We start from the raw sequence: 25,708 nt of genomic DNA on the forward strand, positions 1-25,708 counted from the left end.
ACTTCTCTGAGGGTCAAGTGGTAACACGCGCACACATGTGCACTCCTTTGGCCATAAAAGACTAAGCCTTTTAGGCTTTGAACACAAGAGGGTGTTTATGTGAATTGATGATCAAAGACACCCTGTGTCGCCATAAGCACGAGGGTTTCACTTGTACTGACAGCCACACACACACACACCTTATTTTACTTGACATTCAAAATCAATTAAACAGATGTTAAGACTAGCCGACTACTTCTTGTTGACTCAATATTCACATCAGAAGATATAGACACATGCAGCAGCAACAACCCCCCTTCTCCATCTGTCCACACACAACAACTGTCTGAAAAGGTCACTGTCAATAAAGGGGGACTGCAACATGTTATGTAGAGCATTATGATGCCATTGTGTGTGTCATGTGGCTTTAGACAGACTCATATGGACACGAAAAGGATAAAATATGGTCTTACATGAGGTAGGCCAACTGACTGATGTGTACTCACAAACCAGGGTCAATCAGACCTGATTGATTGGACTGACCCTTTGATGGTGTGAAGAGAAAAGGGGGAGGGAGACAGTAAAAGACAGAGAGAGAGAGAGAGAGAGAGAGAGAGAGAGAGAGAGAGAGAGAGAGAGAGATAAAAGGAAAGAGAGGTGGAGAAAAAAAAGATAGATAGAAAGAAAGTAAAGATACCCAGTGGGTGTTTTGAGGAGAGTATGTGCTTACCTCTGGTCCTTCTGCAGGGCTGAGTGGGGAGGTGGGGGAGGCAGTGGGTGAGGATGAGGACGAGGTGGAGGACGGAGATGAAGGGGAGGTGACTCTTCTTGGGCTGACCTCCACCAGCTTCTTCAGTTTCAGATCCACATGCTTACTGTTTGTACCTGGAGAGAGAGAGAGAGAGAGGAAGGGAATAATGAGTGTATATATATATGAAAATACAAACATCTGATTTGAACAAAACCAGCAGTACACACACAGAACAACACTCTTAATAAGTTAAAAAGATGAGAAAGGGGAGACAATTTAGCTTGCATTCATGTACAGACAAACTCGGGCAGAGCCAGTGATAACAAACATATACACACGAACACATGAGTGGGAAGAATACTGTGTATATATATGATGTCTTAGACAGATATAGATCTGGACAGACTAGAAAGCTTTAAGTCCTGTTTGTACTGCAGAGAGCTGCTGACGTACCAAGTGTACGTTGCTGGGATTATCACCGTAAGAATCACTGGGCAAGATGGAGATGAAAGAGAAATTTGGTATTAATAGTATTTAGTCTATCCCTATTGATAAGAAATGGGTGAACACAAACTACACTCTTGAAAAAAAAAAAGCCTTCGTCAAAGTAAAATGAATTGCAGGGCTATTCAGAGACTGTGTTTAGTTATATGTACCTAATAAACTGGCAACTCAGAGTAATTTATGTATTTTATTCAGTAGGTGTTGCTTTCACTGATGTCTTTACTTTCTGTATTCAAATCATCACTTGCTTTTTATTTTGTGTTTGAAACACAGCTAACTTTGCAAAAAATCTTTATTTTTTGTTGTTTTTAGGTTTAAAAACATAGTAGTATTGCCAAATGACAGCTGATGATCCTCTTTCAGGAGCCAAAATAATTTCACATTCATGCCGAAATAATTGTTTGTTCTGTTTCTTTCAATTATCTTTTTTTATTAAAACCTTTACTGCTTTTAGTACCTTTCACATTCATTTGCTATCATGCAGTTCACTTCATCTTTCATTCATCCCTAATTTGTTTGTTCTATTCTTTCTTCTCTCTCTCTCTCTCTGCCTTCCAGTAGCTGCGTACAGCTTTATTTTCCAGGGACTGGTAACCACAGCTCCCCTGCCAGGACAGACCACTGCACTGAAGAAGATGAAAGAACAGGAGGGCAACTGTTTCATGTGTCACCTGCCTCTGTGACACACACACACACACACACACACACACTGAGGCATGCATACAGATGCCAAACATAGACACACCCTTCTTGAACTTTGTCACAAACACACACACAAGGACATACAAAGACATACAGGATACGCCAAAATACAAATGCTCCGTACACAGAGTTGGGGTGAATGACCAGGAAAGTGATGACAAAAACATTTAGGTGGAAAACATTTACAGAATGAAGTGTGGTATCAGCTATTTCAGTGTTCCAATCACCACCTTGCATTTATTTTCAACTACAAAAAAAATTACCACCAACAAAGAACAAAAAGACAAACAAAAAAAGTGCAGAGATACTGCACTTCAAAGCTGGAGGAAGCATTTGTCTGTTTTCATGTTTTTTTTCCCCCCTCTGGTACCTCACTGTACTTTCACCTATCTCACATCGGCAGGAAATTGAGGAAGCAAATAAAATAAATTAAATACAAAACAAAGTAATTAGTTTAGCTCTGAAGATTTGAGCAAATGCTTTCCTGAAGATATTATTTTTTGTTTGTCTGGGGAGCACTTTTCAGAGTTTATTAATTACTACTCAAAGAAGTTTCTAATGAAAGAAAATAGAGGGGGGACACCAAACAACAATAGGGCAGCATTCAACAAATGTTTACTGTAAGTTATTTCTTCCAGTGAGTCTGTACCAATGGGACGCAGGGGTCAGAGGGAGAGTAAATAGAGGATAACTCATGATGATGCACTGAAAACAGACAGCATGCACTTAAGTGAGCGACTGAATGACAAACAAGGCAGAGTGTCAGTGAGTAAGAAAGTGAATAAGTGAGCGAGTAAAGCTTAGATCCGACTGCCAGACATTTTGATGAGGGCAGTTTAGACTAGATGACTGGTCTAGAACAAATGCTAACACTGCACTGCTTTGGAAATGCATACTTACTGGGTGGAGGAGATAAAGTGGGGTATCACAAAGACACAAGGGTAAGAACTCCCTAAAACATTATCACTTTAGTGCTGTTTGGATGTGATTATCACAACATATGTTCAGGATTCATTTTAGTTCTTGTTTGCCTTTTTACTACCTAGGTTAAAGCTCAATTTTTTAAGTAAACTTTGCAGGATCTTCATCAGGCCTCTCTCCACTGGTTTCTCTTGTTTACAAATTGTCCATTGGATATTTTGTCATTACAAATAGACCATGTGTGAATGTGTGAGTGACTGAGAAAGAGAATTTGCATGTCCAGGCAGGTGAATGAGTTAGTTAGAAAAGGGCAAATAAGACAGCGAACCATGCAACACCACAAAGCTTCAGCCAGTGATTTTACCCAGAGAAGTTAGCTCAGAGCCAGGGTTAGTAAGCTCCAGGGGCCCCTGGGTGCTGGACGTGGCTACAAGAGGAGCCTCCAGTGGCAGTGGGTTAGTAACCAGGGCAGACACAGATGTGGCAGCAGCAACAGCAGCATCATCATCATCATGACCACCAACATAAAAAGGGAGCCGCTCTTCCTCAGCCCTCCCCTCTTCCTCACCCCTTTCACCATCAACAGTATCATCCTCATGATGACCTCTCACTCCATCCAAAACATCTGTGAGTATGGAGTGGACAGACAGAAGGAAGGAAATATGAACAGAGAGCGAGGCAGGGAGACAAGGAAGCAACGTGAGAAAGTAGAGAAAAGAGAGGAAGTGAGGATGCAAAGAAAGATGGTAGAGGGATGAATGTAAGAGTAAAAGGAAAGGTGTTAAAGGAATAAAATTCAGACACAGGGAAGAGTAGAGAAAGAAATCTTGGTTAGTTTGTGTTAACAGTTTTCTTTGGTAAGATTACAATAATAATAATAATAATAATATTATATTAAATGTTTCAAAACGTATAATCCACCATTTAATCCATGAAAAGGCATCAGACTCCACCTGAGTGACAAGGAGGGACTGTGATTGATTGGTGTCCGTCTTTCTGTTTGGGTTCATGTGCATCAGTGCACAAATATCTGACACACAAAGTGAAACTGAGACCTCTATTTAATTCCCCTCATTCACAGATCGGCTGCCTGCCTTTCTCGTTCCAGATAAAAGAGGTAGGGCAAACAAAAACATGAAAGCACATATTCCATTAAGTCTCCTGAGGGGCTCAATAGAAACAACAGTGTCTCCACATTAGGAACAGAAGAAAAAACATGTTAGAAACTCAAATGGAGACCTGAGCAGCTCTAGCTGCATGGATAACCCACCATGGATTAAAACAAAACAATCAGTAAACAGCGTCCGACATTGCAAGCTCCCTCCTCTGCTATTTACGACTTGGTGGGTAGAGAGACCGAGAACAAAGACAGAAGGAGAGAGATACAAATAACAGCATTTCCCGTTTTGTTTTTTTCTAATTTGCTAGCTACGATGCGGAGCGAGCTCGCAAGCGCCATTCCTGTGTGGCTGGCTGGGGCCTAATTAATGGGAGGCCATGGTGATGGAGTTTGGAAAGTTTCTTTGCGGGCAGACACTTGGAGGGGGCAGCCCGAGCTCCATTAAAGGACCGTGAATGGTGTTGAGGGGAGAGAGGGAGAGAGTGTGGGGGCTAGGATTAGCCGTTCTGCTCGACAGGCCTTGTGTCTCACAGACAACAGCATTTCTCTTCTCTACTCACCTCCTCCTCCTCTCTTGTTCCGTTCTTTCCTCCAACTCCATTTTTAATAAGATCAACAATTAGTCCAATTCAGAAAAGCTGAAAGAGCAAATAAATCAAGTGCTACCCTCCCTCTGGCTCGCTGTCTTTCTTCTGTCTTTTTACCTAACAAGTCGCTGATTTCACTTCTTGTTTGGGGTTTATTAGTTTACGATTTGTTTGCTGAGCTCTTTCCTCAACTTAAAAAAAAGGAACCCACTGCCACTTTCAGGCTACTTTTTTTTATAACCTACCTACTTCCTCTCTAAATGCTGCAATGATTAGTTGCTTAATCAATAAAAAAAAAAAAATCACCAACTATTTTGATAATCAATTTATCCCTTGAGTCATTTTGCAAGCCAACATTCTCAGCTTCCAGCTTCTGAATTCTGAAGATTGTCTCCATTTAGTCTTTTCATCATCAGTATTTTGGAGTTTTATACTGTTGGCTGAACAAAACAAGACTTTGTAAGATGTCACCTTGGGCTTCAGGAATTTGAGATTTTGAAGGGGGGGGGGGGTCAGCAGTCTCTCCATTTCTTCTTCATAAGTTGAACTCACATTCTACCAGTCATCCTTCCTTCATCCTTACTTTTCAAATATCAAAAGCTTCTTCGCTCCTTATCCTTGATCGCAATTACAGTACTCATATTGCTTTCTCAAATTTTCACACACATCATCCTCACCTGTCTACACTCTCACCTTTCATTTGCATGCAGCACACCCAATCTACCTGAACAACTAGGAGAGGGGACGTAATGCGGAGGAATCTGAAACAAATGACTAGAGAGGCCTAATAATGGTCATTATCATAATAACCCCAATTTCAAGGAAATGGAAAGCAGTGGGAAATGTGCATGGCAGCATTTGCTACCTCTGCAAGCCATTATTAGAAGTGTTTGGTATTTTGAGAATAATTTGGCCACACAATGTGTTGTGTTGATTAACAATTACTGGCCGAATGAGACAAGGGAGGAGTCGCAGGGTAAATTGCTGTTCTGAATATGAGGGTGGTGCATTTTAGACCTACGGCCGTTGTAAAATGGCATTTTGTTTTTCTCTGAGGATTAGGCAGAACCCCTTTAGAGAGCATAATGGAAATGTGAGTCATAGCATGTGTGGATAAAGAAAGTGAGTGTATGTCAAAAGCATGCTAGTGTGATTGTTTTTGTATTATAGTTAATGAGTATTAGTGAGATTTATGGGCGTTAGCAAGTGTGTGTATGTGTTAATATAAGGCCTTTTAATCAAACTCTGGATAAATAAAGTGTCAATAAAAACTCTGCATGTCCATAAAGGACACATGCTTCCGCTGACTTGTGTGTGTGTGTGTGTGTGTGTGTGTGTGTGTGTGTGTTTAGGTGTATGCTGACCTCCAGCAGGACTAGCCTTGCTGCCCTTGCCTCTCTCAGTGCTGGACACGTCCAGCAGGCTCATGTCAGACATCTTGACTCCGGATCGAGCCTCAGCTATCAGCTGCCTGGCTCGCTCTCTCAGCTGTCTCCGTCGCTCCGCATCCCGCTCCTGCACACACAAATATGCACAAGAACATGAACAAAGCATTTCAGTGACTCCCTCGCAGGTACATTTTATGAGATCCAGAGAAAAAAAACATGAAGAATGAAATCTTAGATGAAGTGTTACATAATTAGAAATACTTGTTTATAGTAGCCACACACAGGTTTGTATTAAATACTATTAATGTCTATTAGGATGGCCTGATCAAGTATTTTGTGTCTTCAATCCCAAGTAAAATTGCCGATACTTACATTTACCTCAATGTTTATTCTGACACGTTGAAACAGTGAAATCTAAAGCCTTCTAAATACCATGTACCTCATTTTTCACAAGCTATTTGATACAATTAATTTTTTTTAACTCTTTATCTTCTATACTATTCAAAATGGACAAGCGGTAAATCAGTTTATACTATGACCAACACAATTTTAGATAGATAGAACTACACTGTTCTTTCTTGTGTTATGATGAATTAGGTAGAATTATTATTATGAGCAATGGTGGAGAAGATATATCAAATTATAATAATATGAGAAAGATAATTTGAGTCAAGCATTAAATAATATCATCAGGTCGGCCTATCTACAGACCACAAGAAAAACTAACTCACCACAGTGTGTTACACAGTAAGCGCTCAATACAAAACCCACAGTTCAACCACCAATTAATGCATCCTTATCTCAGTTCAAATCTCCTAGGAGTCCATCTTTTTGTATCCCAGTAAGCAAACAAAAAATACTCAGTTTGAGGTTCAATTTGAGGCCAACAAAAATAAAACCAACTGCCGCCTCTCGTATTTAATAGACAAGCTTAGTAATTCTCCAACACCGGACTTCCCCCGCAGCATCCGAGGCTGGTGAGCAGCGCACTGGCTGTAACCGGGCTGTAACTCAGGACAGACCAGACCCTCTTTCGGACTTGTGAGTTTGGTTTGAAACGCCATTTCACAGATATTTTCTGAGCAGACAGGTGGCTGTGTGTATGTGACACGGGCGCCAAACGCCACAATACCCTTACCTTACTGCACGTGTCTTTCTGTTGTGCATTTTTCCTGTCCGTCAAAGCCGCGGATGGCCCAACGATTTCACCCACTACCATCACCACGTTACACGTGGGTGCCGTGTGCTTCTTTCATTCCCTGTGTGACGGTGAAATTTATGTAGTGTCAGCTTCTGTCAAGCTTTAGGCCATTGTGCAACAAGAAGGCAAGGTACAGTGTAACGTGCAAACGAAGAATAAACTTCGTCTGCAGACTGCTTTCTGCTTGGGTGTCATGTGACCAGAGTGTAATCGCAGCCTTTGTGATAAGAAAGTCTTGTTTTATTACATCGCGATAATATCGCAAATGCAATTAATTGTTCAGCCCTACACTATACTTATTAACATACTCGCATACAACACAATAAAACCTTCACACACACACCAACTACTACAAAACACATAAGAAGTTTTGTTATCAAAATAGATAGATGTATAGACATCTTTGTGCATTATGGAGTTAGGAATGTATAGATAGACACACACACACACACACACACCATCTTGGCACTAGAAATACAGTATTGAGCCGTCACCATCAGAGTAATGGCAGAAATGCCATTTTCAGGCCGATCCAATCTGATCCTACTGATAGCACAGGCCACCACACACACGGACACACACACTTACAGAGCAAACAGGAAAACCTTGATGATGTCAACTGACAAACACTTAACTGATGACAACCCAGCTAGGCACACACAAACCCACGCTCAATGCACAGGCAGGAAGTACATACAGTAAGCAGGCAGAAATACACAAATGATCAGAAGTTTTGACAACAATGTGATTTCTAGAAAATAAGGAACACAAAAGATGATAAAAGCAACAGAAGGAAACATAAATAATTCAAAGCTGCTCTGAAAAGCAGATGGTGCAAAGGTATGAGAGAGCATACTGATTCAAAACGTATTGAAGCTGTTGAGTCGTGATATTTTTAAAACTGGAGTTGAGGCAGCTGAAGAGTAATTCACCGTTGAAGTCAATTCTGGATGAGACCTCGGTGGGGATAAAAAAAAATAAATACTGTTTTGAATCCTGCCTGCATGATTTAAGCCCCTGTGACAAAAACAACAGAAGTTAAGAGGCACGCTAACACAAACTCCACCTTGCACTCACAGGAACACACTCGTCTTACACAACTTAACCAAAGCACAAACACCTACACACTCTAAAACTCCACCTTGCACCTCCCTCTCTCCCAAACATACACAACCACATACGACCCAAGGGACAGTGAAGCTGCATTTCCCTGTCACTGTTCTCCCTCCCTGTGGTTTCCTGTTAATCAGGCTTCTCCATATTGAGGTAGGGGTTTTAGGGCTGGCCTATTGAAGCCACCCATTTATCCATTAACAAAACAAGCAGCGCCCGCTAATGAGCTACATCTCTCCATTTCCATGTCAATTGTTTGTTTGTAGCCATTGTTGGGTTGGGACAATGGGGCTGTATTGTAAATGACAGCAACCCTAATGCACTCCGTCTATGTATGTGTGTGTGTGTATGTGTGTGTGAGAGCGCCCAAGGGGATGCCCACAGGGAGAAGGGAACACACCTTAGAGAGAAACTGATAAGGAGAAAGAGAGACAGTGGCAGAGAGAAAGACAGACAGATAAAGAGTGAGGAGGGGAGCATGAGGAGAAAAGGTGTTTTTAATGCTTGTGGAAAAGTAGTGAGTGTCAAGCATAACAACACTTCCTTCCCGGCTCTCATTCAAACACCGTTCCAGACAACAAGGCAGTGAATTATGATTTCTAATTTGAAAAGAAAATCGGAGTTGGTATCCTTAAACCTGGAAACTTTATTTGTGTAGCAAAAAGTTACAAAAGGGCTTTACAAGACAAAACAAAATACACTAGTAAAAAAGACATTTAAAACATTTTAACTACTAAATCTAGGCTATTTTTGTCAATTGTTGTCCATAAGATTTCACAAACATGACTGATACTCAAAGGTCACGCTCTCACAACTAGATTACCTGTAGAAACAGAAAGAGCTCCAAGGCTTTATTTTCGGAGGCTTATAGAACATTGGGGGTCAAATAGGATAGGACATTCTGTGATATCTATAACTTCCAATAAACAAAACCAGGATTACAAGACTACAACCAATAAAATAGCTAAGTATTATCAGGGAAACAGTGAAAGTTCAATTTGTTTTTACATTTATGTGAACTGGGAACAGGGAGTAAATGGAAAACAACAGAAGACCTAAGACTGACTCCTGCGGAACACCACAAGACAGACTGCTTATAACACTACTATCATTCATAAAAACATCAAGGGGATAAAAACAGTATATCCTAAAATCTAATCAATCGATTCTAATATGACAGACTGAAATACCTCTTTGAAATACCTTGTAGGAATGATCTCCACTGAGAAGTTGAAGGATTTTATTTGGGAGACTCTGAGATCAATTGCAGAGGTCTCTGGAGTCAATTTGTCTCTTCTTTTAAATTCAAATAATAGTTGGCAGAACTTGTTTTGAATGTTCTGCTGACGTTTCTTATAGCTGACAGAGTCAAATGCCTGCAATAGTATCACTAGATTGTTGCAGTTTGTCATGAGTTAAACATTTATTCTGTCTTTTGCTCTTTATACCCGCTGTGTTGTTTTCTTTCATATTTTTTTCTTTCCATTCTCACTTCCTTCTTTCTTACTGTGTTTTCTATGCAGGAGTCTCTCTGCTTTTATAAATGTAATATGATACCAGTAATGCCACTGATGGCCTTCTGGCTATGGACTGGTTCTGATATCCAATCTGGCCTTTACAGATATGGATACAACTACCAATTTAAGTATGCCTGTGTGTGTATGTGCTGTGTGTATATATACTTATGTGTATATATACACTATACACACACATACGGCTAGGGCCACAACACACTACAAAACATCCCACTGCATTATTGTTGTCGGCCATTTTGGGGACAGGAAATGGGAAATTGACTTTGCCTATCCAGAGGCTAGGATTAACGCTATAGAAAAATGCATTTGACTAGGGCCTAGCTCGGTCAGCTACAGAGCCACTGATTAGAAAATATGTGAATGTGTTTGGAACGAGAGACGATGAGAGGTTTTTGTTGTGTAAAGGCCAATATGTGACCTTATCTAGGATCAAATCTAGTATAGCATACTTGTGTGAATGTGATTTTTTATGGTGATATCCTTTATACATGTATCACTAAGGAAGCAAATATTGAACTATTGAAATATTGAACTAGACCTCTGCTAAAGTAACTGAAGGGAGAACTTTAGGCCGAATTTACATTTTGTTTTTTATTATAAAGCAAACGACACATCCATGATCCAAGTGAACAAGACAAGCTTCTTATACACTTTGAAAGTGCAAAATAAACTTGGACCACTATGGAAAAAAATCTTGTTTGAAAGGAGTTGGACAATCTACAATCTTCCATTCATCATTTTGCAGGGCTGCAACTAACGATTATTATCATTATCGATTAATCTGTTGACTATTTTCATGATTAATCGATTAGTTCTATAAAATGTCAGAAAATGGTGAGAAACGTTGATTAGTGTTTTCCAAAGCCCAAGATGATGTCCTCAAATGTCTTGTTTTGTCCACATCCCATATATATTCAGTTTACCGTCATAGGCGAGGAAAGAAACCAGAAAATATTCACATTTAAGAAGCTGGAATAAGAGAATATATAAATGTTTCTTAGAAAAATTACTCGAATATCAAAATAGTTGGCAATTAATTTAATAGTTGAAGAGTAGTCGATTAATCAACTAATCATTGTCGCTCTATCCTTTTGGGTACTTACGGCCCTATTGAGATCTGATGTCTGTCACCGTACATTGACTGACATCCCAATTATAAATCATTGTTCGGTAGGAACACGATATAGGAGACTTGTTGACCAAGTGGTGATGAAATGCCATCTAGTGGACATTATGCTAGTGGCTATCACACTGGCTTACTCCAACTTGGAAAGTGACGATGGATATCATGCGTAACAAAATAAACACACACAGCCATTTTATTTGGCAACACAGGACACTAACAACCAGTGGATGTAAAAACCATGGGGACGCCGCTCTGAATGCACAAACCCAAACAGCCACATCGTTACATGATCAAAGCCAGGATGAAAAAAGGAGGAGAGAAAGCGTGTCAGCTGGTGGTCAGTGGGTAGCAATACTTCAAGAATGGAGACTTAGGAGGAGAAGAGACTTTTCTTCTTTAAATGGCGACAGCAAGAACAATCGTGTACTGTGTCTTCCATTGACTGCTGGGAACCTCCAGGGGAAGAGAGGCTAAACGGTTGAGTGCAAGACTGAGACAGAGGGCTCCTCTGTGGGCTTGGCGTCGGGGTGAGGACCCCTCTCCGCTCTGGAAGCTCTTTTGGAGCAGGGGGAGCAGGTTGTCGCCTTGGTTGCTCTTTTTGTGGGCAAGGAGAAAGAGGGAGGGCGGACACGCACCACTGGTCACGTACAGAGACCTGGCGTGGGCACAGAGTGATGCCACACAAACACACATACGCATACACACAGGGATGCACTCACAATCACTATCTGAAAGAGTTTGCCAACCTCCCAGATAGCCAGCCAGTCTGGCAGCCAGTCATGCAGTTCCAGACATTTGTCATGACAGGCTAATTCACAGTCAAGAGGTGCTTTAGGTCTCTATCTTGTCCAGGCACACACACACACACACACACGCGCGCACACACACGTGCTAAAGAGCTACACAATACACACACAAAACCAATCACATAGCTGTGTAATCACACACTCAAAAACATTGTTTCAAATGCCAGAATGATGATCCAGACACGATGCAGATGCAGGTAGAACTCATTCAAAGCCATCCTAACACAACAACAAACACACAGTAAACAGCTACCCTACCTGCTTTATGTATATGGGTTGTTTTTAACTGTACTCTAAATGAATTCACACAACTTCTTATACTTATCAGGGGTTTTCCTGGCTCAGAATGGGCCTTTGGGGGGTGACTTCGCGCGACAGTAAGCAGGATGGGTATGCGTTCAGTAAAGGCAATGACTTACCCAATGACCGAAATCTATACATTTTCTTGTTATTTCTGACCATTTCATAAACAAAATAAATATATATATAGATATTTGGATAATCTGCCTACAGATAGTTCATTAGTAGAGATTTAGCTGTGTCACAAATAAAACCATTTCCTGATATTAGCCTATACCACTTGGGTTAAGGTTTAATTAGTGCTAATGTTTGTGTATTCATTATAATTTCAGATAATAGTACAGGCTACTATAGCTTACCATTAGTAGCCTACTATTAATTCCAGTTGGACAAAACAGCCGTTTCTGTGGGTTGTTTTCAATCACTAAATTACTGTGCCAGAAAATTGCTCTACATGGTGGTCAGTCTCTCATTTCTTTATGCAAATTATGTCAAAAATAAAAACTGTGCATACAGAACGACGAGTTAAACATTTCTGTAGAGCCTCAACCTATTTTTAATGTTCCGCCTACTCCAGGCTGTGATTGGTTGGTTAACAAAAAGTGACTTTTCCCGAGCCTCTATACACACGGCTGCATGAAAGGCTCCGATTTCCCTGCAGAGATTAGCAGACAGGTGAGTGTCACGTAGTGCCCAGAGAACCTGATTTAGAGAGGGCAGAGGAGAGAACCGGTGCCGGTACGCCAAAGAGTAAAATGTAAAAGTGACAGTACCAGTGAATACCAGCACATTCGAGCATAAACGACTTTAATATTGTGAGAAATAACAGGAAGTCATTAGCGCGAGCTTCGTAACAGAGTGTTCAGGCGCAGTTAGAACATACAGTCTATGAGTTAAACCAACGCAGCAGCTGGTTTACAAATCCAGCGCCAGCTGCATGTGTAAAATACAGCGGCTGTGGATGAGAGGAGAGTTGCCTGCTGGAAGACAAGACATATTTAACTTTATGTGCTGCGTGCTCAACAGTTGTTTGATAAATGGCTATTAAAACACATTGACAGAGGATTAGAAAGGTTTTTGGCTTTTTTTCAATTCATTTTGGCGCTGAGGATTTTCCTTTGGCGCTCGCTAAAAATTTCTCTATGCAGGAAAAACCCTGCTTATAATATTACAATTTGTCCAATACAAAAAAACACTTGAACATAACAGGTTTTCTAAAACCATACCACCATGATGTCTCTCTCTGAAAACCAGAAAATTACATTAATATATCAGAGAGAATTAAGCGAAGATCCCAAACTAGGGTCCTGCTTACCATAGCAGAGACTTATCATTATATTAAGACATTTTTGACCAATTAAAGAGTTTCTGTTGCTATAGGATCTCATAAGAAGCTGTTGTAGTTGACCGCACTTCCACTGCACTGATTATAAGTTGATTGAGTCACAGCAGCAAACAAGTCCAAATCTAAAACAATATTAATTACGAAAGATTATCTTTGTTGTTATAATAAAGTGAGGGAGATGAATGAACAGCAACATATTCTTTGTGGCAAGAAGCAATGGGGTTTATGGGAAATGTGGTCTTCAATGTGAAAAGCACTGCAGGTTTCCAATTGGCTTAATTATCATTATTAATTTTTTTTACTGTAATTATACCACAGTGTATTAATTAATTGATTCAACAACAATATAAGCAAATTTTAAAATATAACATACCAGATTTAGCAGTATATTACTTTCAAAACCCTTTAGTGCTCAGATTTTGGTTAGAGAGAGAGAGGGGGGTGGGGTGGGGGGCTTATCGGCTGGCTCCAGACAGAGTGCGCGGATCAATGAGCATGCGAGGCCCACAGCGATCAATGCATTTGATAAAGAATTAAAGAAGAGCCACTGTACATGGCTATCAAAGAACCAGGACACGGCCTAATTATGATTCGACGGGTGCGTGCCCATGATAGGGGTCTGTGTGTGTGTGTGTGTGTGTGTGTGTGTGTGTTATATGTTCATAAATATAAATCTGTGAGATGTCAGCGTGGAAGTGGTGTGGAAGTGTGGGCTGTGTACCGGTGTGTCCGTGAATACATGTATGTGTGTGTATGTGTTTGAATGGTTGGACAGTGTGTGTGTTTTTTGGGCTGAGGTGTTGCTGTGGTTTGTGGCTGTGAAATCAAGCTTTAGTTTATACACTATATGTGTAAATTATTATGACTGTGTATGTGCGCCAATATTATGTTTGTGATGTATGTGTGTTAAATAAATTCAAGTTTAAAAAAGGGATCATAAAAGGGTCATAAATAAAGTGGTTGCTTTTCATTATGTTGTTCTGATGTATTTTTAATGTGTCATTGTTTGTGTTTTGTAATGTCTTGTATGTGATTTCCTGTTTAGTATTCTGTGTGTATTCAAGTAAAGTTCATCAATCTAGCTAAGGCCATATTGTGTTATTTATAGCCATGGCACTGGTCCATCTTGCATACTGAAAAAATTATGTGATTTTGACATTGCTGCTGCTGCAACATGTGGGTGCACATGTAAAAGGCACAGTGCAAATACTTCCAATAGCGTGTATTTTAAAGAGAATATTGTTTGTATTATTTGTTAGAATAAAACAAATCTTGATGAATTCTCAGAACGAAGGTGTGTGAAATATAAAGCTGACATTGTTTAACTGTGGTTTCACCTTTGAATGAACAGTTTTGTGTGTGTGCTTAACGACTGCACTTGTACAGCAGGACAGGTAGAACAGGTAGAGTGGACCACGGAGACTCAACACAAACACAAAAGTCAGAGGAGCTCGTCACTTTGACAGGCAAGTAAGATGGGAAGGTTTTGCCCTTTAAACAGACAGGATAATTACATGTGAGAGAGAGCGCGGAAGAGAGAAAAGGAGAGAGGTAGAAAGAAAGAGACACAGAACATGAGCTGAACTCAGTGGGTCACAGGAAAACACAGGTAACCTGTAACTGTACAAGATCCTTTACAACCAGAAGAGGCAGTCAGTGTGTCTAAAGGGCTTCACTTCAAGTAAGGTCGACCCCCCTTTTAAAAAAGCACACTGACATTGTTGATAGTTAGGTGCAATATGGCTACTGTAAATTAAATCAGAATAATCTAGACTGAGACCAAGAACTGTTGCAACTTTCGAAGATAAATCTGTCAGCAACAGAGATATTTAAAATATATATATATATATAAATTCTTAGGTAATATTTCTAAATATTTGAGTATTAATGTTTTAACTGGCCCCATTTTGACTACAGGAGGTTTTCCATAAACAATCATTTCATCTCAGTCGCAGGAATCTAGTAACAACTTTGGTTCATGGCAAAAGTTCCTGGCCCCATTTTCTGATGGCCCAGGAACTAGTTTTCAGAACTCAACACTGTTGGCTCGCAAACAAAAATAAAAATAAAAAGACAGCTACAAAGTGTGAATAGCATTCATTCAGGCCGCAGGCAAGTCCTGGTAGTCACATCAGGACTTTGGACGTTTTGTAGACAATTTCCTGAATAGAGAGCAAGACAAATATAACTCCATTTGTATATATTTTGTTATGTATTAAAGCACAAAAATGGCATCTCTTATCTGTCAATTTTTCCTGATGTTCTTCAGATGTAGTGGGAACAAAAATACAACTACACAACATGGACATTTGACTTCCCGAGTAAAGTTTTGGGACTACTTAGTCGAAAAGGCCAACCAGTAAAATCAAAGATATGTAAAGTCTCACATTAACAAAACGACATTAAGAAGCCAAAATATCATGGCTATCAAATGTACACACACACACACACAAGCATAAACTTGTGAACACATTTAAATGTCAAATAAATGCTAAACTCTATCTCACAAGTGCACACATGTGGATTAATAAGTAAGAGCAATTTAAAACACTACATTCAAGCTGAAACAAATTATTTAGGTACTTAATAAAGTGGTTGGATTACTGTAATTTCATATGCAACGAGAATTAAATATTCCCTCGTTTGAGGACTTCATCCTTCATATCTTTTTCCCATTCAAAGAGGCTTTAGGGAAAAGAGAGAGAGACCAGGGCAATAGGGTGGACGTGAAAAACATTTGGCATTTCCACTTGGTCAAACGTGAACATGAGGCATGTGAAAACTTGACAAAGAGAGAAGAGAGAAAAAAAGAGAGGTACATGTGTTCAGAAGAGGTATGTAAGTGTGTGTGTATTACAGCTTTCCTCTCTGATGGCTTGATCAGCTCTTGCGATGCAATTGAGAGAGCTGTCTTTCTCTTGCTCGTTAACACACACGCACGCACACACACAATTTAAAGACTGCCTTTGATCTCCACTCCAGCCAATTCAGCCACGACACATACCCTCACACTCCAACACAAGCACACACACACAGTCCAAAGAAACTGCCCACCAAACTATTTAGTTTCATTAAGGGCAGATTCTTCAAAAAGAAGAGAGAGAACAAGAGAAAAGGAGCAAGGCGGGGGTTGAAGAAGGAGGAGGAAGATGAGATGAGAAAAAAAAAGGGAGAGCTGAGAGAAGAAAGGGACAGCGGCCACATTAAAATGAGACCTGGAGAAAAACTATTACTGCTGGGAGAAAGTTGAAAAGGAGAGATGGGAGGAGGGGGAGGAGGGGAGTAAAGGACAAAGTGTGGACAAAAAAGGAGAGTGCACAAGGCCATATTTGCATTTTCAAAATAGACATTTTCTTCTAGTTTTGCAGCAAGAACAGCCCTTCACTGGTGGCCTTTTCAATGGTCAAATTGTGGCTTTAAAGCTTTTTTTAATACACAAATATTCTGCAATTAGAGCATTTGTATTCAGGAGTTGTAAGATTATCAAATGATTACAGGCTTATGTTAGATTAGATAAATTTATTGTAGGTATAAGGAGTAAGTATACTCAGTGGTGTGGTATTTGTTGCAAACAAAATGCCTTCTCAGTTGCAATTTGAGTAAATAATGTGAGCTTTGGGATTAAATTAAACTCAAATGTAGTTATAATAGTGAGAACAAGCCACTGTTAGCAAGTATTCCCAACTCTCAACACTGACATAAGATCCTGTGTCTCTGTTGTGACAAGTTAGCTGCCTAAATGTGCCTGGTAAGGCATGGTACCTTTCAAAAGTTCACAAAGTTCACCTTTTCACTTGTCAAGTGTTTGGCTAGTTGGGCCAACAGCCAGCTAACAAGTGGCCTGTTATGATATGCCTTTGACAAGCAAACATTCTTTTCCACAATCCGACTAACCATGTGTGTTTTTCTCATTTTTTGGGACATTTAGCAATGCCAAGGTTCAGCCAGAGGGCTTTGTTTTGGCCACAGAGTGCCATAAAATGAAAGAAAGAAAAGAAAGAAAAAAAGAGGGAGCACAGAGGAGAAAATGAGCACATGAATGCAGTCAAGTCAGGATCAGAGGGCAGACAGCAGATGGGAGCAGATGACAACACCCACAGGTCACAACAGCAGAGACCCAGGAGTCCCCTCCACTCCTGAGAGGAGAAGGCGAAGGAGGAGGTGGCTGGGGTGCTGGTCGGCAAAAATCAAACAGGACCCAATTATAGGAATCACAACGAGTCAGTGAGCAGGGGAACTCTCTTACCTGGAAAACACCAAGGCATTTGCGTGCACTCTTAACCACATACCACAGCACATGCACGCTCAAAAGAATGCAAAAGTGCACAGGTGCTATATAACTGCACACACACATTTTTCCTTTACAGTTCTGCAAACACACACACAGTAGCATAATGCTTGTGTGACCACATAAACACACATACATACACTTCTCCCAAACCTAGTGTGGATCCTGATAATTAGCCTGGCCAAACTGGTGTGAAATTACTGTTCTCATCTGCTAATGGATGAGAAGACCTGAAGCGAATAGACACAGACACACACAGACACACACACACTTCTCCATTAAAATAATAAAAGTGGGAAAGACTAAAAGAGCAAAAGACAGACAAATACAAAACTGGGATGTCTGCAATGAGGATAAGATTTGAGAATAACATCTTTGTCCTAGATATTTTTAAGAAAGCTCATTCATTACCCATCTGGCTGCTGTGTTGGTAGGGGGTGGTGACATTACAACATTACAAGACATCTGCACTGTGACTACTGATATGTTGTGAAGGCCACCTAGGAGGAGGAGGAGGAGGAGGAGGAGGAGGAGGAGGAGGAAGTGGGCTGAAAACTATTAGTAATACTGCTTGTTCATCAAAGACCAGAAGGTAGGACAGACAGCGAGACAATTTGGAGAGAACAGGAAGACAAGATGTGGCAGAGAAACACAAAAGACAGGCAGAAAGAAGGACAGACAAAAAGACAATAAGTAAAAAAGAAAAACGGACGGACACGAAAAAAGGGAGAGAGTGTCACAGAGAGAAAGTGACTGAGAAGACAGGGCGGGAGACAAAGAGAGAAAACTGAACCTGTGACCTTAGATGAAAGAACTAGTCACTGTGGGCTACAATTAGGGATGGCAGGAGGGAGAACATAGGTCAAGAGAACAGGGCTACATGCACACACGCACACACTCTCTCTCCAATGGCAGCCATGCATAACTCTTTGTAATATTATGAAGATTACAGTTTAGATCTACTCTATAACATCCATTATAGACTGCCGCTATAAAAGTGAAATTGAATTGATCTGATGTGTTATTACTAATGTAGTCATACATTTGTATATGTTTTTGATTAATTACATTTAGTGTGAACATTTAGAATACGCTGCAATGGTAGAAAAAAGCCTCACTTCTTGGATTACCAATATTATAAAACAAAAAATAGCTGATTTCGAGAGGCCTTTTATTGTGGCCAGCCTATGGCACACCTGTGAAATACCCATCAGCATCTTGATATGCCACACCTGTGAGGTGGATGGATTATCTCGGCAAAGGAGAAGTGCTCACGAACACAGATTTGTGAACAATATTTAAGAGAATTAGGCCTTTTGTGTAAATAGAGAAGGTCTTAGATCTTTGAGTTCAGCTCATGATGAAAGGGGGCAAATACAAAAGTGCATTTATAATTTTGTTCAGTGTATGTAGATGTTGTAAGAAAAAATAATAGAATTATTATCCTAACACTCACCTCTGCAATCTGTGTTATCACAAGTGCATTATATCCTGCGTTATTGTTCAGGAGAGTTTTGGAAAAGTTTTGTATTTAATGTGAAGTTCTGATTCACCTTATGCTGACCCAAAAGGTGACTCCCTGTAACCTAACTCCTCTCAATTAAAAAATAAATTTCCTTTTCCGTTTGGAGAATCACTGCTGCAACTAACGACTTCATTTCAATATATTTTTGACTTATTGAGTAATCATTTCAGCTCTATATAGAATTTCACTGTCACATACAAATCATGACTTCTACAGCTCTGACTAGATATAAGTATCTAATTTGGGCTTTGAATGCTACACCCCCAAAACAGCTAATGCAGCCCCCTCCTCTCCCTCTGCCCAAATCATTCTGTTGCCTCTACATTAGCCACTTCCCTGGAAGAACGAAGCCTGCTTTAATTGAATTAAATTATACCTTATGCATGCTAAACCGCAAAGCACCTACTTAGAGTTAAATGGGAAAGGCTTGGGCCTCTCCAGCAGATAACATGGGGACACACACGCGCGCGCTAATCAAAACAAGACATCAAGTAATCTAATCTGAATCACTAACAATTATCAGCACATTGGCCTCAAGGCCAGTCGTATTCCTTTGATCAATGTTTTCTATTAAAAAAAGTGTAAACAATTCAATATCTCCCTCTTGCTCCTCCTCCTTCACCTCCTTCCCTCATGCATGAGAACAGTGTGTGTTTGTGTTTGTGTGTGTGTGTGTGTGTGTGTGTGTGAGCGTGTTTGTGTTTGCGCGCGCGCGCGTGTTTGTGTGAGTGTGTGTGAGACGGGGTTATTAACCAATTGTCCTTGGAAATGAGTAAGGAAATCAGGAGGAGGAGAGGGGAGAGAGAAAGAGAGGAAGGTTGGGTCTGGCTACTTTAAGGAGCTAATCTAAGTGAAGTCAGCCATCTTGGCGCACAACAAGGGACAGAAGAGGACCTTTTTTTTGTCGCTGAGGAAATATATCGGCACTGCAACAGCTTTGAAAAACTCTTTTAATTTGCTTTCTTCCTCTGAAGACTTTTAACGCCACCAGTCCTTGGAAGTTCCTCATTTATTTTCTCAGATTATGCAGAAATGGTTATTCCTGTGGCCTGCACACAGACACTGAACGCACACATTTGCATGCCTACACACACACAATACACTTGTACAGGCGCAACCACATACACACACACACACACACACACACACACACTCCCTCTCTCTCTAAAAACCATCTAATTCAAGGGCATATATCTCTTTAAGGATTCAGGCAGCAAATGCAGGGGCATGCGGCTGCTGCCTTTTAGATATTTCATTACCAAAGGGTATTTATTTCATTTTTCCTTCAAATCCGTTGTCACAATTCTCACAAGACCATATTTTCTTCTTACACCCCTTTCTGTTCTGTGAAACATTTGGAAATGTCACTGAGGATTTGACCACAGTGCTTTCCCGGGGTAACTCCTGGTCCCTCAGCGTGCCCCTCCCACCCCCCAGTATATTATGTTCAGTGGAGCGTGCTCGGTTCAGAGCTGGCAAATTCCCTCACGTCTTCTCTAGTGTAGTTTGCTTCGGTACAGCAATTCTCACCCCCTTTACTATGAATGTACTTTTGCTGACAGGTGTTTGTGTACAACATTTACTCGGTGTTCGGGGGAAGTTGAGGGGGCAGCAAATTTGGTTGGGATGTCATAAAAATTGTGCAGAGTCAAGATGACCAACGGGAGAAACTAAAAGAGACATGTTTAAAGTGAGAAGAGGGAGAGAGGGAGTCCATCCACATTTGGGTAACTGACATGTACAGGTTGTGACGTTTGGCAGCCCATAAGAGAGTCTGAGCAGAAGTTAATAAGGAAAAGTCTTCTTTCCTTCTCAAAGCCTTTTTATAAAGTGTTCAACAAAGTGGACTACCAGAGGATGAGACAGTCTGGACAGGCTTTTCCAGGTTGTTGCAAGTGTAGTGAGCGTCGAATAGAGAACTGTAGAAGTGACATGAGGGTGTTGAAAGAGGCTGGTGGTCACTATTAGCTGCACGCTGAGGGGATGCTGTACAACACTTCAGTGCACGGAGCAAAGAGGCAGGGACAGACAACTCAAACACAGGGCAGCCTTTACTTACTGCACACAGAAGAGGTCAGACCGACCTGCCCCCTCCTCAGAAACCTGAAGACCCAGGCTGAACAGAACTAAGCCTCATGTAGAGACTTTTATATCTTCCTCAGCTGTGACTCCGGTCTGATTCTATTTCTACATGTCGCGTCTTAAAATTACCACAGAACTGACCTCCCTTACAGTATCAAAGGGAGCAATGTCAACAGTTAAAATCCCAGAATAGTCCACACACACAAAACTTTGACTTACATCGCAAGCGTTTGTGGCCCTATTTGGTGCAGTGGCAGCTGAGTTGGGGATGTTCTTGTTGCCAGCCTTCATTGCAGCATCTCTGCGGGCTTGTTCCAGGAGGAGTCTGGCTCTCTCTTTCAGCTCCTCCTGACGAGACAGCACCCTCTGTGTGCAGCAGCAAAGAGTGTGAGGACATAAAACTAAGGTGATGACTATAACAAGGACTGGGTACAGTTCATTTCCAATAAAACTCCCTTTTCCAAAGTAAAACATATCCTGCAGCCTCAAGCTGGATGCAAGAAATTAATGTTTGTAGACTCTCGCACAATCTTTTTAACAAGTGAATCGTGGGAAAAGTCTGTTTTTTACTGTGCTAATATGAAAATATGAGTATATTTATTTCACACATGTACACTCACACTCTCTTCAGAATTTTTCTCACCTTCTCAGCAGGGGGACTTGAGACCAGGGCAGGTGTTTGCTCCTATGAAAGACAAAACAACATTATCTACAGGTGTGTAGCCAAATACACTAAATACCTAAATAACTCTACGGTCTACAGGTTCTAAATCAAGTATTTTGACAACACAATGCAACAAATAATATTATTTAGACTGACAATGTTTTTTCTAATATGATTCTTAACAAATTAACTGAATATGTGTAATTTTATCAAAATATGATGCCTAAACGAGGGATATGCCAAGAATATGAACACTATGAACTATATGAACGCCATTTTCACCTAGAGTAGCAAGATTTCACATTACTTCCTGGCACAGTAAGCAGGTGGAGGAAGAAAATAATTATAACAAGCAGACCCAAATGTAGGTGCAGGGTATTATATCCCCCATGCTATACAGGGCCGGGACTTTGGCATTATAGAGCCAGCCTACAAGCTGGGCTCATAGCCCTGTCTGGGTCCAGTGGAGTAGAGAGCATGACGGCTTTGAAAAGAAAGCAAAATGCACACCTAGCTTAGAATTTTATCTGCAAGGTAATCCTGGCTGTATTATAAGGAGGTGCAAACAGGGCAAACAGAGCCTTTGCATTTGGCTTAGACAGAGGAACATTACAACCAAGCCGTTTATAATACTGAAACATGTTTATCCCTTCAACAAGTCAAATCTGGCCTGGGTGCAGGTGAGGATGCATCCCGCTAACTAGATAACAGCAGATCAAAATGGGGTGTCATAGCTGCCATAACCCCCCCGTTGCCCCCCTGCCTAGCCCGTGACCTTTCGACTTGTAAACAGGAAGCGGTAATCTGAGGTTAACCAATGCAGGCAGCAATGTATTCAATGTGTGTTGTGTGTGACTATGTACGCACGCGCGTGCCACTGCGTGTGTGAGACGAGATGAGGTGTGCTCTGCGCAAAGCGTCGCCACGCCTGAGCAGTCACAGCGCCAACTGCCATCAACTGAAGGGATGAGAAATATAATGAAAAATATAATGAAATGTCAAAGCAGGGGGTTCTCCGAGGTGCCTTCTATAGTCGCCACATGTTAAGGGCCCGGCCCCAATGCGTCTGGCTCTCAGCAAGGAGACAGATGACGACAACATCTAATGCAGAACGGGAGAATTTCAGTACGGTCATCTCTGCAATGGCATCAATGAGGTCGGGATTTGAAGCTTAGCGAGTGCCAGAAGGGAATGAATGTTCACCGCATCCTCTGTCTTATGACTGATGTAGCTGTGAAAGTTTCAATCAAAGCCAGGGTGCATGGATAAAAACCTGAACAATCCATTTAGGGGTGAGACGGGTACCAGCAGGTAAACGCCGTCAGAATCTTAATACCTGACTTAAGTAGCAAGACGTGAATTAGTCTACATCATGCAGACTGATCCAGAGGTTGTTTAAGGTACAGGATTTGTAATTAGCTGTCGTTTAATGTATCTCCTACTGATCCTCAAAAGGACACGTTTTTCAAATTATTCTCAAAACACTGGATGAACAACTGAGAATATTTCTACATCCCAGCAATTAGTGAGGCTAATGTGTTCTCATTTATCAAAATCGAGTGCTTCATCAAACAAAAGAAATAAACATTATTCAGCATGTTAAAATACTGATGTCAGCTCTTACAAATTGAAAGCACAAAGTAAAAGAAATGATGGTGCATTTGAAGAGACAGTAGAGAATCTGAGTCTTCTTTATTTTAGGAATATCCATAAAAATATGTTTTTGAATAAATATGTTGTCGCACCTTTTGTTCAGTGCAGTGTGTGTTTACTTTAATGCTTTAATTCGTCTGAGTGTTTACCTGTTTGGGATGCAAGTCTGTGTGGTTGACTGGAGGGGAGCTGGTGTCTGAGGCAGGCTCGGAATCCGAGTGACGCAGGCTGGCCCTCTTCTTCTTGAGGAGGTCAGCATCCCTGTTATAGGAGAAGCCCAGTTTCTGGTGGGGTGGAGAGGAGGAGGGCCCTCTCCTGGTGGGAGACCCTGGTTCAGTACTTCCACCCCTTCTTTCCTCTCCTACCTCATCCTTCTGCTGTCTTTCCTTCTCCAGCTCTCTCTCCACTCTCTGTGGTAACTCGCTAAGGTCTAAAGTGTTGGCTTTGAGCAGATTACCCCTGTCCTCGGAGCTTGGTGGTGCCACGTGGGTCGAGTCTGTTGCTGAGGTGTTGAATGCTGTGTGTAGTGATGGGACAGGAGGGCAGGACTGTAAAGGCCCTGCTGCTGGCAAGCTGACAGCTCCTACTTCAGCCTTCCAGCCCGGCTCCATCTCCTCTTCCTTAGCGCCTTTAGTGCCGTTAGATTCACCACCAGCAGATTCAACAGGCTCAGAGTTAGCCTGGTGGTGTTGCACGTCGTTGAGTTCAGCATAGAACTTGTCCTGATCTATAGAGGCGTTTGTATCAGTTTCAAAGTCGCCCACCTTGTAGGTGCTGCGATTGCTGTTGGCCTCTATTTGCACCACATTGAGTTCCTCACCGGAGAAGTGGGCCCGGATCTGATACAGGTAGGTCATTACTGTTAGTTTGTCAGGAATGGCCAGCAGCACCATGTCTGATGGTTCCAGGAGACGGGAGATACCCAGGCTTGCGAAGCCATCATATGCCTGCAAAAAAAGAGACAAAAGTGAACAAACTTTCAATTACAGATTCATACATCACCACAAAACCACTGTCACTGACACAACCAGTGTCTTCCCAGCAGATCTGGGAGGAGGGCGGGGTTCACTGTTTGAAGAAAATGTTGAATAAAGGAAAGATTATGCCACATTACAACAAGGATTGAGATGGTTGGAAGGGCGAAATCTGGTCAGAGGCCATTTTTGGTGCATTGCATGCATGATCCATGTGTGTCTGTGGGTGAGAGACACCTTTGGCATGACTGCTGACAGGTCATGTCAGGGATGGTTGTCCTCGATAAGAGACGTAGATACCCCAAGACAGAGCGCTTAATCCCAAAGTGTGTGTATGTGTCCTTATCGCTCCCCTACATCAACCTGCCCACGCTCTCCGTCACGCGTGTAATTGGTCTGATTAGAGTCTGATGAGAAAATACAGGTTTGATTATCAAGCGACACACGAAACCCAATCCCCCATCACCAGATAGACTGAGACACAGAGACAGAGAAGGGATGAAAACCATTATCGCAGCCAATGACAGGTAAATAAATAGATTAACAGCACACACACACAGACACTACCTCCATTCCTGCGCGCACACACATATCCTCCCCATCCATCTCTCCCAGGTATCACAGCTTGTATCTGGCCTGCTTGATAATGTTGATCTAATTCCAACCTGTTGCAGCACTCGTTTGTTTCACTGCCTCCGTAGATCTTCCCAGTCTATCAATCTCTCCCTCTTTCTCTCCGTCTCCCTCTCTGACTTCCAAACCCTTCACAGTGTTTTTTAACCTTTATTTACCCCAGGGATTGTTTTGAAGAGCCTGCTTACTCTGTTCAGCCCTGTCCTGCTTCAACATAAGTCCTTCTCTTTTTACCTCCTCCACATTTTCTTACCTTTATTTATCCTAAGAAGGGGTCTATTGAGCATGCATGATTTTCAATTAAGTCCGTGCTTTGCATTCATCCAACATATATCTGAGAGCTGTCTTGTAAAACTACTGTCTCAAAGTTGAAGTTTCTCAGTGGGTATCACTTAAAGGACAGGCTGAGCGCTTTGCTCAGGGGTACCTCAACTGTAGCTTCTATGAAAGCTTCTGACTGCGTGCGCTGTGTCACTCCATATTTGCTAACTAGTGCACCATATTATGTTTC

General features: G+C 41.3%; 1 protein-coding gene across 5 annotated transcripts in view; it reads right to left on the reverse strand.

Annotated features, from left to right (window-relative positions):
- The window catches only part of ehbp1 (EH domain binding protein 1), a 153,731-nt gene that overhangs the window by 46,592 nt on the left and 81,431 nt on the right, over window positions 1-25,708 (reverse strand). For 3 of the 5 annotated variants that reach the window (XM_046070419.1, XM_046070418.1, XM_046070423.1), the window contains 6 exons: window positions 23,740-24,537; window positions 21,917-21,958; window positions 21,493-21,639; window positions 5,929-6,079; window positions 3,222-3,482; window positions 710-864 (listed from right to left, as the gene is read on the reverse strand). In XM_046070419.1, the coding sequence (XP_045926375.1) occupies window positions 710-864; window positions 3,222-3,482; window positions 5,929-6,079; window positions 21,493-21,639; window positions 21,917-21,958; window positions 23,740-24,537 (1,554 nt within the window). The remainder of the gene's footprint in view (window positions 1-709; window positions 865-3,221; window positions 3,483-5,928; window positions 6,080-21,492; window positions 21,640-21,916; window positions 21,959-23,739; window positions 24,538-25,708) is intronic. The other 2 variants (XM_046070421.1, XM_046070422.1) reach the window with 2 other exon arrangements.

Source organism: Micropterus dolomieu, linkage group LG15, assembly GCF_021292245.1.
Source record: "Micropterus dolomieu isolate WLL.071019.BEF.003 ecotype Adirondacks linkage group LG15, ASM2129224v1, whole genome shotgun sequence".
Classification (NCBI taxonomy): domain Eukaryota; kingdom Metazoa; phylum Chordata; class Actinopteri; order Centrarchiformes; family Centrarchidae; genus Micropterus; species Micropterus dolomieu.